Here is a 12,916-nt window from a genome sequence, read left to right as displayed (position 1 = left end):
GTTTGGCACTGATGGAAAGAGAGACTTGCATTTTTATCATGACTTTCACAACTCCAGAATGTCCCAAAGCACTTTACAGCCAATGAAGTACTTTTGAAGTGTAGTCATGGTTGTAATGTAGGAAACGTGGCAACCAATTTGCAACCAGTAAGCTCCCACAAGCAGCAATGCGATGGCCAGATAATGTGTTCCAGTGATATTGGTTAAAGGATAAATATTGTCCAGGACCCTGCTTTTCTTGAAATAGTGCTGTGGGATCTTTTACGTTGAACAGAGAGGCAGATGGAGCTTCAGTTTAACGTCTCGTCTGAAAGACGGCAGCTCTGACAGGGCAGTGCTGCCTTTGTACTGCATTGGAGTGCCAGCCTAGATATTCATGCCCATAACCTTCTGACTCAGAAGCAAAAGTGCTACTCACTGAGCTACAGCTGAATCTCCATGGACTGTCCAAAGCTGCATGACTGGAGATATGGTGGGAACTATGTTTATTGCGTGTAAAGGGGGGGAGGGGATGGGTTGTCCCCTGAACCTCTGGTAAGGTAATGGCCATGCAATGGGTGAAGGTCCGAGGAAATTCAGGGTATTCTTACATCATCCATGTTGACATCTCTGGCACTAGACAGGGTGAAAGGTTGAAGTGGCAGAGGTTGGCGGTGAAAGGTCAAGGTTGAGGATGTCTGCAATTATTGAGAATGATCTGAATGGGAACGGAAGACTTCACAGCCTGGTACATTCTGTGAATGAGGACATTCTATTAATTGTTTATTTGAGGTACATCTCACCAAGCCTCCAAGTGGAATCACAACCTTGACAACAACCCACAGAAAACATTTTATTTTATAGCAAAACAAAATTCAGATCCTCTGGAATACAAACATTCCCTCCACGCCCCATTCCCTCTGCACACTTCTGGTCTCCAATTTGCATCTTCTCCCCTGAACTACAGCTGCCACATTCGCTGACTGGAAAAGATATAGATGTCTTTTGTTTAAAAAATGTTTAGGTTTTCCTTTCCCATTGTCGTGAGCTTTCTTCCCCTAAAGAAATATCACGCAAATAAGGGTCTCCTCAATCACTATTCCCAGCTCCAAGACTTGTCCAATTTGTGTGACACCCTCCCCCTGTCTGCTGCTAACATATCACCCTCTAACACAGCAGCTTGCTGCCCTCACAGTAATACCGCAGCTTCCCAGCCATTTTGTCTAAAGTTGACACCTTGTACATCACAACACACTTGCTATGATGCAAAGTTAGATTAGCAGGGAAACCATTACAAATCAAACATAGGCTGGCAATGAAACCTGGGCCCCAGGATCAACACCAAGATTGTAGCAGGCAGTCCTTAGCACAGTTGGGGCCCAGATGGTTCAATCTTAAAAGGGAAGAAAGTAGATCAATATTTGAAGCTACAAAGCTATGGGGAGTGGGGCAGTGGGATTCATTTGGGATTGATACAAGACTATGGAGTGAGTTTAGGGTAATAGGATCAGTTTGGGATTGATACAGGGTAATGGAGGGGAGTGGGACTAGTAATTGATTGATACAGGGCTACGGGAACAGAGTGGGGCAGTGCGATTAGTATTGGATTGATACATGGCAAGGGAGAAGAGAGCAGGGCAGTGGGGATAGTTTGGGATTCAAACAGTGCAAGTAGAGAGGGCAGGACAATAGGATTAGTTTGGGATTGATACATGACTATGTGGTGTGAGCAGGGCAGTGGGATTAGTTTGGGATTGATACAGGGCTATGAAGAGCATGTAGGGCAGTGTGTTTATTTTGGATTGAGGCAGAGCTATGGAGAGTGTCACGGAAAGTCCATATTTTTGTTAAAACTTGGAACCTATATTTTTAAAAACTAAAAATATTAATGGACATTGAAACATCTGGAGATAGCTGAACTTTATGGGTGCTTTAAAAAAAAAGCAGGTCAACATGAGGTTCCTGGATTTGACCAGTAAACAAATACTGGAAACCAGGTAGTTTCAAAGAAAACAAGTTGGGGTTTGACCTAAGAGCTACCCTCTGTTGTGACAAGAGATAATTTATGATTGCCATGGGACTTGCTTGGAAAATTTTAGTTTCCTTTTGAACTTTAAAAGCCAGTGGGTTTGGACTAAAGCAGGAAATTGGAATTTGGGATGAACCTGCCAGGAGATGAGAAAAAGAACTAGACAAGTATTACCTCTCTGTAAAGAATCTTTGCTCTTAAAAAGCAAAAGCTTGTATGAAGTGGTACTGCTACCTCCTGCATTTTTAAGAAACCCCAAATGCTTGCAGAAATCTTGCCTCTTAAAAAAAAGGACTTTTGCATCGAATGTGAGAACTGACCTGTTGCTGCACACCTGATGGAAGCCCTTCTACAGTTGAATTTCTTCGAATGCCTACCCAACCCAGACTGTTCATCAACCTCGCCTGGAAAGACTTTGAGTGGCATCCAATTATTCGACTTTGAGACACCTCACCAAACCAAAGAACTTCCTTCCACATCATTGCAGTGTACGTTTTTTTTATAATTCCTTTTATTCCTTTGAAACAGCTGTAAACAAAATCCGATTTTTTCCTGGTTAACCGGTTTATGGATGTATCTATGTGTGAGAGCTAGGATAATAATACGGGGCTTTAATATTTTTCAATTAGCGTATATATATTTACTTCATTATTCGTTAAGATTTAATTTTATAATAAACGGATGATTTTGTTGTTGATTAAAGAAACCTGGTTGGTGTGCTTTATTCTGGGGATAACTAGACTATCTAACTGGTCATTTTGGTAAGTGGGAAAATTTATTGATATGCTGTGACCCACGGAGAACTGGGACTGAATTAACAGTGCACTCCTCCCGCCTTGGTCATAACAAGAGCGAGAGAGAGAGACCTGGACATTGGGATCAGATTTGGATTGATTGAGGGCCATGGGGAGAGAGCGGGGTATTGGGATTAGTTTGGGATTGATACAGGGATATGGAGAGAGAGGGAAAGATGGACAGCATGACAGAGGGATTAGGTTTGGATTGATGAACTGCTATGGTGAGAGAGGGGGGCAGTGGGATTAGTTTAAAATTGGTACAGTGCTTTGGGGAAGGAGCAGGGCATGTGATTAGTTTAGGATTAAGACAGGGTTACAGAGAGAGAGAGAGAGAGGGTCTGGGACAGTGGTATCTGATTTGAATTGATACATGGTTATGGGGAGAGAGCAGAGCAATTAGTTTGCAATTGATACATGTGTATGGGGAGAATTCCAATAGTGCCGTGGGCTCTTTTATCTCTCGGTGAAGGGGGAAACAGGACCTCAGTTTAATGTTGCATCCAAAAGCTGGCACCTCTGACAGTGTGGCACTCCCTCAGTGTGTCAGCCTGAATTGCATGCTCAAGTGTGAGAGTTTGTGTGTATGTGTAAATAGATGAGAGTGAAATTGTGTGACTGTGAGGGGTAGTTGCTTTTATGATCAGCTGTAGTGATACAGGTTGCAAACCTGATTCAAACGTTCCAGAAGTGACATTAATCCAGACAGAACCATCTAGAAGCTGAGACAGAGTATTTAAAATCCAGACGAGTAGTTGAAGGCTGGACTGTATTTATAGCTGCCAGGCTAGGATTATCCCTCATGCTTGCAATTCTCCTCAGGCTGTGGGGGATTCAGTTGTTGCTGTTGTCAACTAACTGGGGAGAACGCTGGTGCTTGCTCTGGCCACCTGCCCAGGGACAAACACTGGTGTGTGCTGACCTCCCCAGACTGGGGGAAATATTGGTAGTTGCCATTTCCCCCTGCCTGGTGGGAACACCGATTGCAGGTTGACCTCCTGGGCCCAGGGAACCCCAGTGCTTGCTGTTCTCTTTGGCCTGGGGTAGGGGCAGTCCTTGTGTTTTCTGCCCTCCCTGTTCTGGGGAGAAGCCTGGTATTTGCTTCTCTCCTTGGCCTGGGAACCACAGCATGTTCTGCTCTCCTGGACCAGGGGGAACCCCGGTAGAGGCTGCTCTCCTGAACCTGGGAGGAGCCCTGGTACACGCTGCTTTCCTGGACCTGAGGGATCCCTGTACATGTTTCTCTCCTGGGCTTGGGAGGGGGGATCCTCAGTATGGGCCACTCTCCCAGGCCTGGGGGGATCCCCACTACCTGCTGCTCTCTCGGGCCTGGGGAGAACCCTGGGACATGTTGCTCTCTCGGGCCTGGGGAATGTGGTATAATGTGTTATACTGCACATTGGGTTGTTACTGGGTTAATATGCTAATCATACTGTATATCTCATCACATGAAGTGATATAATACCACATTGTGTGGCTGCCTCTTGCAGTCTCTTGGAAGATGTAAGCCATAGCAGTAAGATGTTTTTCAATAAAGCTTCTGTTTCTTTGAACCCAGCATACTCTTTAGATATTCTGTGTTAAGCTAACAATACTCAGAATATTGCATGATGGCACCAGTGAAAAATAATGATGGAAAAGACCTTGCCTTTACTGGAAAGCTTCGAGAAAAATGCAGGTCTAAATCAAGTGGAGGCGTGGCCGAAATGGAGATTTGCCAGGTATCACATCGTGTCAGGCCTCACTGTGAAGCCCAGCAGTGAGCAGGTCAGTATGCTGTTATACGTGATGGGTGACTGTGCGGATGATATTCTGGTCACACAGGGTATCGATGAGGAGAGAGCCAAGTGCAATGAAGTGATCAAAGCATTTGATACATACTATAACAAACATACCCAACGTCAAGGGAAAAGTGTTGATGCATTTATAAATGATTTATAAAAGCTTATGGAGTATTGTGAATATGGCGGTTTGAAAGACGAACTGATCAGAGGCAGAATTGACGTTGGAGTGTTTGATGACGCCTTGTCTGACTACTTGCAGTCAAGAGATGATCTCACCTTTAGCAAAGGCAATCTAACCGAGCAGACAGCTCGAGGTGATCGAGAGAGCCCCATCTCAAAAGCAGTGACTAAGCAGGGGAGACAAGAGGAGAGGTGGTATTGATTAAGAAGAGCATTGCAGTGCTGGAGAGAGAAGATGTCTCTGAGGGGTCAAGGATGGAACCTATTTGGCTAGAGCTAAGAAACAAAAAAGGTGCAATTACATTGCTTGGTATAGTCTACAGGCCATCAACTAGTGGAAAGGATGAAGAGGAACAAATTTGCAAGGAAATTACAGAGAGGTGCAAGAATTATAGAGTAGTTATAATAGGGGTCTTTAATTATCCAAATATAGACTGGTATGGTAGTAATGTAAAGGGCAGAGAGTTCCTAGAGTGTGTTCAGGAAAACTTTCTGCAGCAGTACGTTTCCAGTCCAATGAGAGGGGAGGCACTGCTGGACCTGGTTCTTGGGAATATCAGGAGAACATTTAGGTGACAGTGATCGTTGTATCATAAGGTCTAGGTTGGTTACGGAAAAGGACAAAGAACAACCTAGTGTAAGAAAAATTAACTGGAGGAAAGCCAACTTCAATGGGGTAAGAACGGAACTGGGCCAAATTGGAATCAAAGGTTGAAAGGAAAAATAGGAGCTGAGTAATGGGCTACATTCAAAGAAGAGATAGTTTGGGAACAGTCAAGGTATATTCCCTTGAAGGGGGAAGGTAGGGAAAATAAATCCAAAGCTCCCTGGATGACAAAAAGAGATAGAGATGAAGATGAAGAAAAAGTGTGCTTATGACAGATGTCAGGTAGATAATACAATGGAGAACCAGACTGAATATATAAGGTTAAAGAGGGGGAAGTGAAAAAGCAAATAAGAGACAGGCAGCTAACATAAAAGGGAAAGGGAATCTCAAAGTCTTCTATAGGCATATAAATAATAAAAGGGTGGGAAAAGATGGAGTAGGGCTGATTATGGACGAAAAGTGGGATTTACGCATTGAGGCAGGGGGAATAGCTGAGGTATTAAATGAATACTTTGCATCTGCCTTTACCAAGGAAGACAATGCTACCCAGGTCACAGTGAAAGAGGAGGTAATTAATACACCAGAAGGATTTATAATTGGTAAGGAGGAGGTATTAGATAAGCTATCTATACTTAAAAGTTGATAAAGCACCAGGACTGGATGAGATGCATCTAAGGATACTGAGGGAAGTGAGAGTGGAAATTGCGGAGGCACTGGCCATAATTTTCCAGTCTTCCTTAGACTCAGGGGTGGTGCCAGAGGACTGGATAATTGCAAATGTTACACTTTTGTTCAAAAAAGGATGTAAAGATAAGTCCAGCAACTACAGGCCAGTCAGTTTAACTTCAGTGGTGGGGAAACCTCGAGGATCAATAATTTGGGATCAAATTAACATGGACAAATGTGGGTTAAGTAAGGAAAGTCAGCACAGATTTGTTAAGGGAAAATCATGTTTAACTAACTTGCTGGAGTTTTTTGAAGAGATAACAGAGAGGGTTGATAAGAGCAATGCTGTTGATGTGGTGTACAGAGACTTCCAAAAGACTTTTGATACAGTGCAGCACAACAGACTTGTGAGTAAAATTATAGCTCATGGAATAAAAGGGACAGTAGCAACATGGATATAAAATTGGGTGAGCAACAGGAAAGAGAGAATAATGGTTAAAAGCTGTTCTTTGGGCGGAGGAAGGCTTGTAGTTGGGTTCCCCATGGGGTCAGTGTTGGGACCCTTGCTCTTCCTGATATATATTAATGAGTTAGACCTGGGTGTACAGGGCACAATTTCAAAATTTGCAGATGATACGAAACTTGGGACAATTGTGAACTATGAGGAGGTTAGTGTAGAACTTCAAAAGGACATAGACATGTTGGTGGAATGGGCGGACAAGTGGCAGATGAAGTTCATTGCGGAGAAATTTAAAGTCATTCATTTTGGTAGGAGGAACATGGAGAGACAATATAACATAAAGGGTACAACTCTAAAGGGGGTGCAAGAGCAGAGGGATCTGGGGTTATATGTGCATGTCACTGAAGGTGGCAGGACAGATTGAGAGAGCAGTTAATAATGCATACAATATCCTGGGCTTTATTAATAGGGGCAAAGAGTACAAGAGCAAGGAGTTTATGTTAATCTTGTATAAGGCACTAGTTCAGCCTCAGGTGGATTTTTGCGTCCAGTTCTGGGCAGCACACTTTAGGAAAGATGTGAAGGCATTGGAGAGAGCACAGAAAAGATTCACGAGAATGGTTCCAGGGATGAGGAACTTCAGGTATGAAGATAGATTGGAGAAGTTGGGACTGTTTTCCTTGGAGAAGAGAAGGCTGAGATAAAATTTGATAGTGGTATTCAAAATCATGAGGGGTCTGGACGGAGTGAATAAGGAAAAACTGTTCCCATTTGTGAAAGGATCAAGAACGAGAGGGCAGATTTAAAGTGATTGGCAAAAGAAGCAAAAGCGACATGAGAAAACTTCCTTCACGCAGCGAGTGGTTAGGATCTGGAATGTGCTGCCTGAATATTGGGAGGCAGGTTCAATCGAGGCATTCAATAGGGAATTAGATTTATCTAAAAAGGAAGAATGTGTAGCATTATGGGGAGAAAGTAGGGAAAGGCAGTCAGTGAATTGCTCAGTCGGAGAGCCGTGAAGTGATTTATGACTTTAACCCCTTGTAGGGACTAAACCAAATAAGGAGTACACCCCCATGAATTTCCTTTAATCAAGTTCAAACCAGACAAATTCTCAGACACCTATTTGGGTCCAAAGCATTGCACTAGCTTTCCCTCGAAGAAAGAGAACCAACAGAGAATTTTACCATCTTTCAGATATCCAACTTTTAATATTTTTATGGCTAAGTCATAAATATCCCAGATATTACAAGGGTCTGTGAAACTCTCTTCAATACATATCTCTCCACTTAAAGAGACACAGAGAGGGGGTTCTTGTAGTTATATACAGAATACTACATGAGACGATTTATTAACTTTTATATATTTATTAAAGAATTTAACATGCAATAAACTTCTTAAATGGATAAGTAGATCACAATATCAAATGTTACTGAGAGATGTAACACATATTCTTATTTCTAACATAGAATCCAAAAGTTTAACCTTGCTAATGTTACAGCAAAATTATCTTAGAATATCCATCAAAATTTAAAATAAACCCATACCTTAAATGCCCCATAGTTGAGAAGCATTGTTGAAGATTCAACACTTCTAAGTATTTTATTTTTATTTAGAGATACAGCACTGAAACAGGCCCTTCGGCCCACCGAGTCTGTGCCGACCATTAACCATCCATTTATACTAATCCTACACTAATCCCATATTCCTACCACATCCTCATCTGTCCCTATATTCCCCTACCACCTACCTATACTAGGGGAAATTTATAATGGCCAATTTACCTATCAACCTGCAAGTCTTTTGGCTGTGGGAGGAAACTGGAGCACCCAGAGGAAATCCACGCAGACACAGGGAGAACTTGCAAACTCCACACAGGCAGTACCCAGAATTGAACCCGGGTCGCTGGAGCTGTGAGGCTGCGGTGCTAACCACTGCGCCACCCGCAAAACCTTGTATTTTTATACTATTTCTAAGGTGTCATAAGACTTTTACATTAGATGTGACCTTTCTGTGTTCCCTTTTAAAATCTATGTCTGTAATTTAATGTTTTATTGGAATTTATAGTTTGTGAGCTTTTATCTGGTCAAAATGTTCATGATTGTGTTTACCTGACCTGTTCCTGTCAGTACATTCCATTTACTGTTAATTACCCTTTCCATGGTACCCACAGCAACCTCCAGAGCCGACCTGTCTGAAAAACAACCCCATAAACAAATTAAGTTTTATTGCTACCTCTTACTGAGATCACACAGGATATTTCAATATTTGTGTTTATCTTCCAAGTCCCTGGTAACAGCAACTCTATTCTAACAGACACTCCTGGTAATTCTATTCTAATTCTAACAGAGATTCTATTCTAACAGAGACTTTGAAATGTTTAACTCTACCATCTTAAAGGAGAACTTCAGTGAGTTCTGAAAACTAACCATTTATTCAATCTTTAACTCTAAAGGCATAATACACTATTTCCAAATTCTACTTAATCAAGCCTATTATACCTATATTCCTTCACAGCTGGTGCAGACACGATGGGCCGAATGGCCTCTGTCTGTACTGTACAATTCTGTGATTGTGCTTTTCATCATCAGGAGACAACAGAAACATTGATGTTATCTTCCTTTCCATCAAGACCACAGGAACATCTTGGGATGGACTTTTTGAACACAGAGGTAAAATGCTCTTGATTGTAACAGACTATTATTCAAGATGGATAGAAGTCAAACAATTTCAGGGTCACACTTCTGAGGCAGTAATTACATCATTGAAGAAGATAGTTGCACCACATGGAATCCCAGACCTTGTAATTTCAGACAATGGACCACAGTTTGCCAATGAATACTTTAAAGAGTTCACAGTATCGTATGGATTTGTTCATACCACCAGCTCACCAAGATACCCACAAGCCAACGGTGAAGCTGAAAGAGGAGTGCGTACAGTGAAAGCATTGCTAAAGAACGATGGCATCCAACTTGCACTTCAGAACTATCGCGCAACTCCACTCCAAAATGGTCTTGCGCCATGTGAACTCCTATTAGTAAGAAGACTGAAAACCCAACCCAACTCACACACATACTCATGCCACAAGTACGAGTTGATGACTTGGTCAAAGTGAGCGAGAAAGAGGAAAGAGCTCATCCAGCAGATGTGGAACTATGACAAATGTCACAAGGCACAAAACTTACCAGACCTCCAAACAGAAGGGCCAGTTTGGATCCGAAATTAAGCTCATTATGGAGAAGTGGTTGAACAGACACCATATCCACAGTCCTACCTTATCCAAGCAGAGCATGGTATGGTGAGACAAATAGATGTGCATTGGTGGTCATACAGAAGTAGCCTCCTATCCTGGGAATCAATCATCTGCAAAATCTAATGGACCAGCGATGCTGCATTCATCCACCAATCCAGAAGACGACCCGAATGATGAACCCGAGTCATCTACCAATTTCACTGTTGCACAACAGATTCAGAGAGCGTGCTCAGGGGACTTAAAACCTTAATCCTCTCCAAAGGAGAAGAGGACTCGATATGGTAGACATGTGAAATCGCCACAGCGATTGTCATGTAGAAATGGAAATCAGAGACTTGGGAAGAGATGTAGTATAATGCATTATACTGAACATTGGGCTATTACTGAGTTAATATGATAATTATACTGCATCACAGCAAGTGATGTAATACCACGTGGTATGGATCCCTCTTGCAGTCTCTTGGAAGATGTAAGCTACAGCAGTAAGACATGTTTCAATAAAGTTCCTGTTTCTTTGAATCCAGCAGATTCTTTACATATCCTGTATTAAGCTAACAATATGCGGAATATTGCAGGGAGAGCCCCGGTACGCGCTGCCCTCCCACGTCCGGGACAGCCCTGTACATGTTGCTGTCCGAAGCCTGGAGGAACTCAGGTACATGTTGCTCTCCTGAGCTTAGGGGTTTCCAGTATGGACCACTCTCCTGGGCCTGGGGGACACCCCTGTTCATGTTACTCTCCGGGGCCTGGGGGGAACCCCTGTTCATGTTACTCTCCCGGGCCTGGGGAGAACCCCGGTTCATGTTACTCACCCGGGCCTGGGGAGAACCCCGGTTCATGTTACTCTCGGGGGCCTGGGGAGAACCCCTGTTCATGTTACTCTCCCGGGCCTGGGGAGAACCCCGGTTCATGTTACTCTCCCGGGCCTGGGGTGAACCCCTGTTCATGTTACTCTCTCGGGCCTGGGGTGAACCCCGGTTCATGTTACTCTCTCGGGCCTGGGGTGAACCCCGGTTCATGTTACTCTCCCGGGCCTGGGGAGAACCCCGGTTCATGTTACTCTCACAGGCCTGGGGAGAATCCCGGTTCATGTTACTCTCCCGGGCCTGGGGTGAACCCCTGTTCATGTTACTCTCCCGGGCCTGGGGTGAACCCCTGTTCATGTTACTCTCCCGGGCCTGGGGTGAACCCCGGTTCATGTTACTCTCCCGGGCCTGGGGTGAACCCCTGTTCATGTTACTCTCCCGGGCCTGGGGTGAACCCCGGTTCATGTTACTCTCCCGGGCCTGGGGTGAACCCTTGTTCATGTTACTCTCCCGGGCCTGGGGTGAACCCCGGTTCATGTTACTCTCCCGGGCCTGGGGTGAACCCCGGTACGGGCTGCGGCGAGAGGATCATGGGAAGGAGGGAAAGCGCGAGCCGCTTCTGAGTAAAATGGTGGCTGCGGGCGACCCGGAGCCGCATTCCTGCCGGGGCTGAGGAGAGTGTCCGGGATGGGTTGGCAGCTTGTCGGCCTCCTCCGGCGGGGGGTGTGGGCCGTGGTGACGGGCGGCTGCTATCTGGAGCCTCAGCAGAGCGGCTTCTCCAACACCTTCCACCTGTACCTTTGGATCGCGCTACTCGGAGCTCCATTCGTGTTGCACCTGGTGAGTGGCAGAGGAGGGGGTTGGGCCAGGGAGGGGCGGAACTATGGGAGGTAGGGAGGGGCTAGGGGTGGGGCCACAGGGGCGAGGCTGGATTCGAGGAGGGGCCGGGTTAGGGGAGGGGCCACGGGAGGGGCTACAGGGGCGGGGCCGGGTTAGGGGACGTGCCACGGGAGAGGCCGTGTTAGGGGAGGGCCCACGGGAGGGGCCGGGTTAGGGGAGGGGCCATGAAGGGGCTGGGTTAGGGGAGGGGCTTGGTTAGGGGAGGGGCCACAGGAGGGGCAGGGTAAGGGGAGGGGCCATGGCAGGGGCTGGGCCACTGGAGGGGCAAAGTTAGGGGAGGGGCCACTGGAGGGGCAGGGTTAGGGGAGGGGCCATGGTAGGGGTGGGGTTAGGAGAGGAGCAATGGGAGGGGCAGGGTTAGGGGAGGGCTAGGGAGCACGGCCAAGGAAGTCATAGAGTTATACAGCACAGAAACAGGCCCTTTGGCTCATTGTGACTGTGCTGGCCATCAAGCGCCTACTATTCTAATGGCATTTTCCAGCACTTGGCTCATAGACTTGTATGCTATGGTATTTCAAGTGCTCATCTAACTACTTCTTAAATGTTGTGATGGTTCCTGCCTCGACCACAGGCAGTGTGTTACATATTCCAACCACCCTCTAGGTGAAAATTATTTTCCTCAAATCCCCTCTAAACCCTCTGCCCCTTCCCTTAAATCTGTGCCCCTAGGTTATTGACCCCTCCGCTAAGGGAAAAAGTTTCTTACTATCTAATATATCAATGCCCCTCATAATTTTGTATACCTCAATCATATCGCCCCTCAGCCTTCTCTGCTCTAAGGAAATCAACCCTAGCCTTTTCAGTCTCTCTTAATAGCTGAAATGCTCCAGCCCAGGCAACATCCTGGTGAATTTCCTCTGCACCCTCTCCAGTGCAATCACATCCTTCCTATAGTGGTGCCCAGAACTGTACACAGTACTCCAGCTGTGGCCTAACTAGCGTTTTATACAGCTCCATCATAACCTCCCTGCTCTTATATTCTATGCCTTGGCTAATAAAGGCAAGTATCCCATATGCCTTCCTATCCACCTTATCTACCTGTGCTGCTGCCTTCAGTGATCTATGGACAAGTACACCAAGGTCCTTCTGTACTTCCTAGGGTGCTAACATGCATTGTATATTCCCTTGCCTTGTTAGTCCCCCCAAAATGCATTACCTCACACTTCTCAGGATTAAATTCCATTTGCCACTGCTCCGCCCATCTTACCTGCCCTGTAATCTAAGGTTTTCCTCCTCACTATTTACGACACCACCAATTTTCATGTCATCCACAAACTTACTGATCATACCTCCGATATTTAAGTCCAAATCATTAATGTACACTACAAACAGCAAGGGTCCCAGCACCGATCCCTGCGGTACACCACTGGGTACAGGCTTCCACTCGCAGAAACAACCCTCGACCATCACCCTCTGCCTCCTGCCACTAAGCCAATTTTGGATCCAATTTGCCAAATT

General features: G+C 45.3%; 1 protein-coding gene across 1 annotated transcript in view; it reads left to right on the top strand.

Annotated features, from left to right (window-relative positions):
• Positions 1 to 11,082: 11,082 nt before the first annotated feature.
• Positions 11,083 to 12,916, top strand: part of LOC137366750 (pecanex-like protein 1) — a 329,693-nt gene continuing 327,859 nt past the window's right edge. Inside the window, exon 1 of the mRNA XM_068028407.1 lies at positions 11,083 to 11,398. Within this exon, the coding sequence (XP_067884508.1) occupies positions 11,246 to 11,398 (153 nt within the window). The 5' untranslated portion in view covers positions 11,083 to 11,245. The remainder of the gene's footprint in view (positions 11,399 to 12,916) is intronic.

This window comes from Heterodontus francisci, chromosome 3 (genome assembly GCF_036365525.1).
Source record: "Heterodontus francisci isolate sHetFra1 chromosome 3, sHetFra1.hap1, whole genome shotgun sequence".
Classification (NCBI taxonomy): Eukaryota; Metazoa; Chordata; class Chondrichthyes; order Heterodontiformes; family Heterodontidae; genus Heterodontus; species Heterodontus francisci.
Note: the sequence above shows the minus strand (reverse complement) of the source record. Positions and strands in the feature narration are given on the sequence as shown.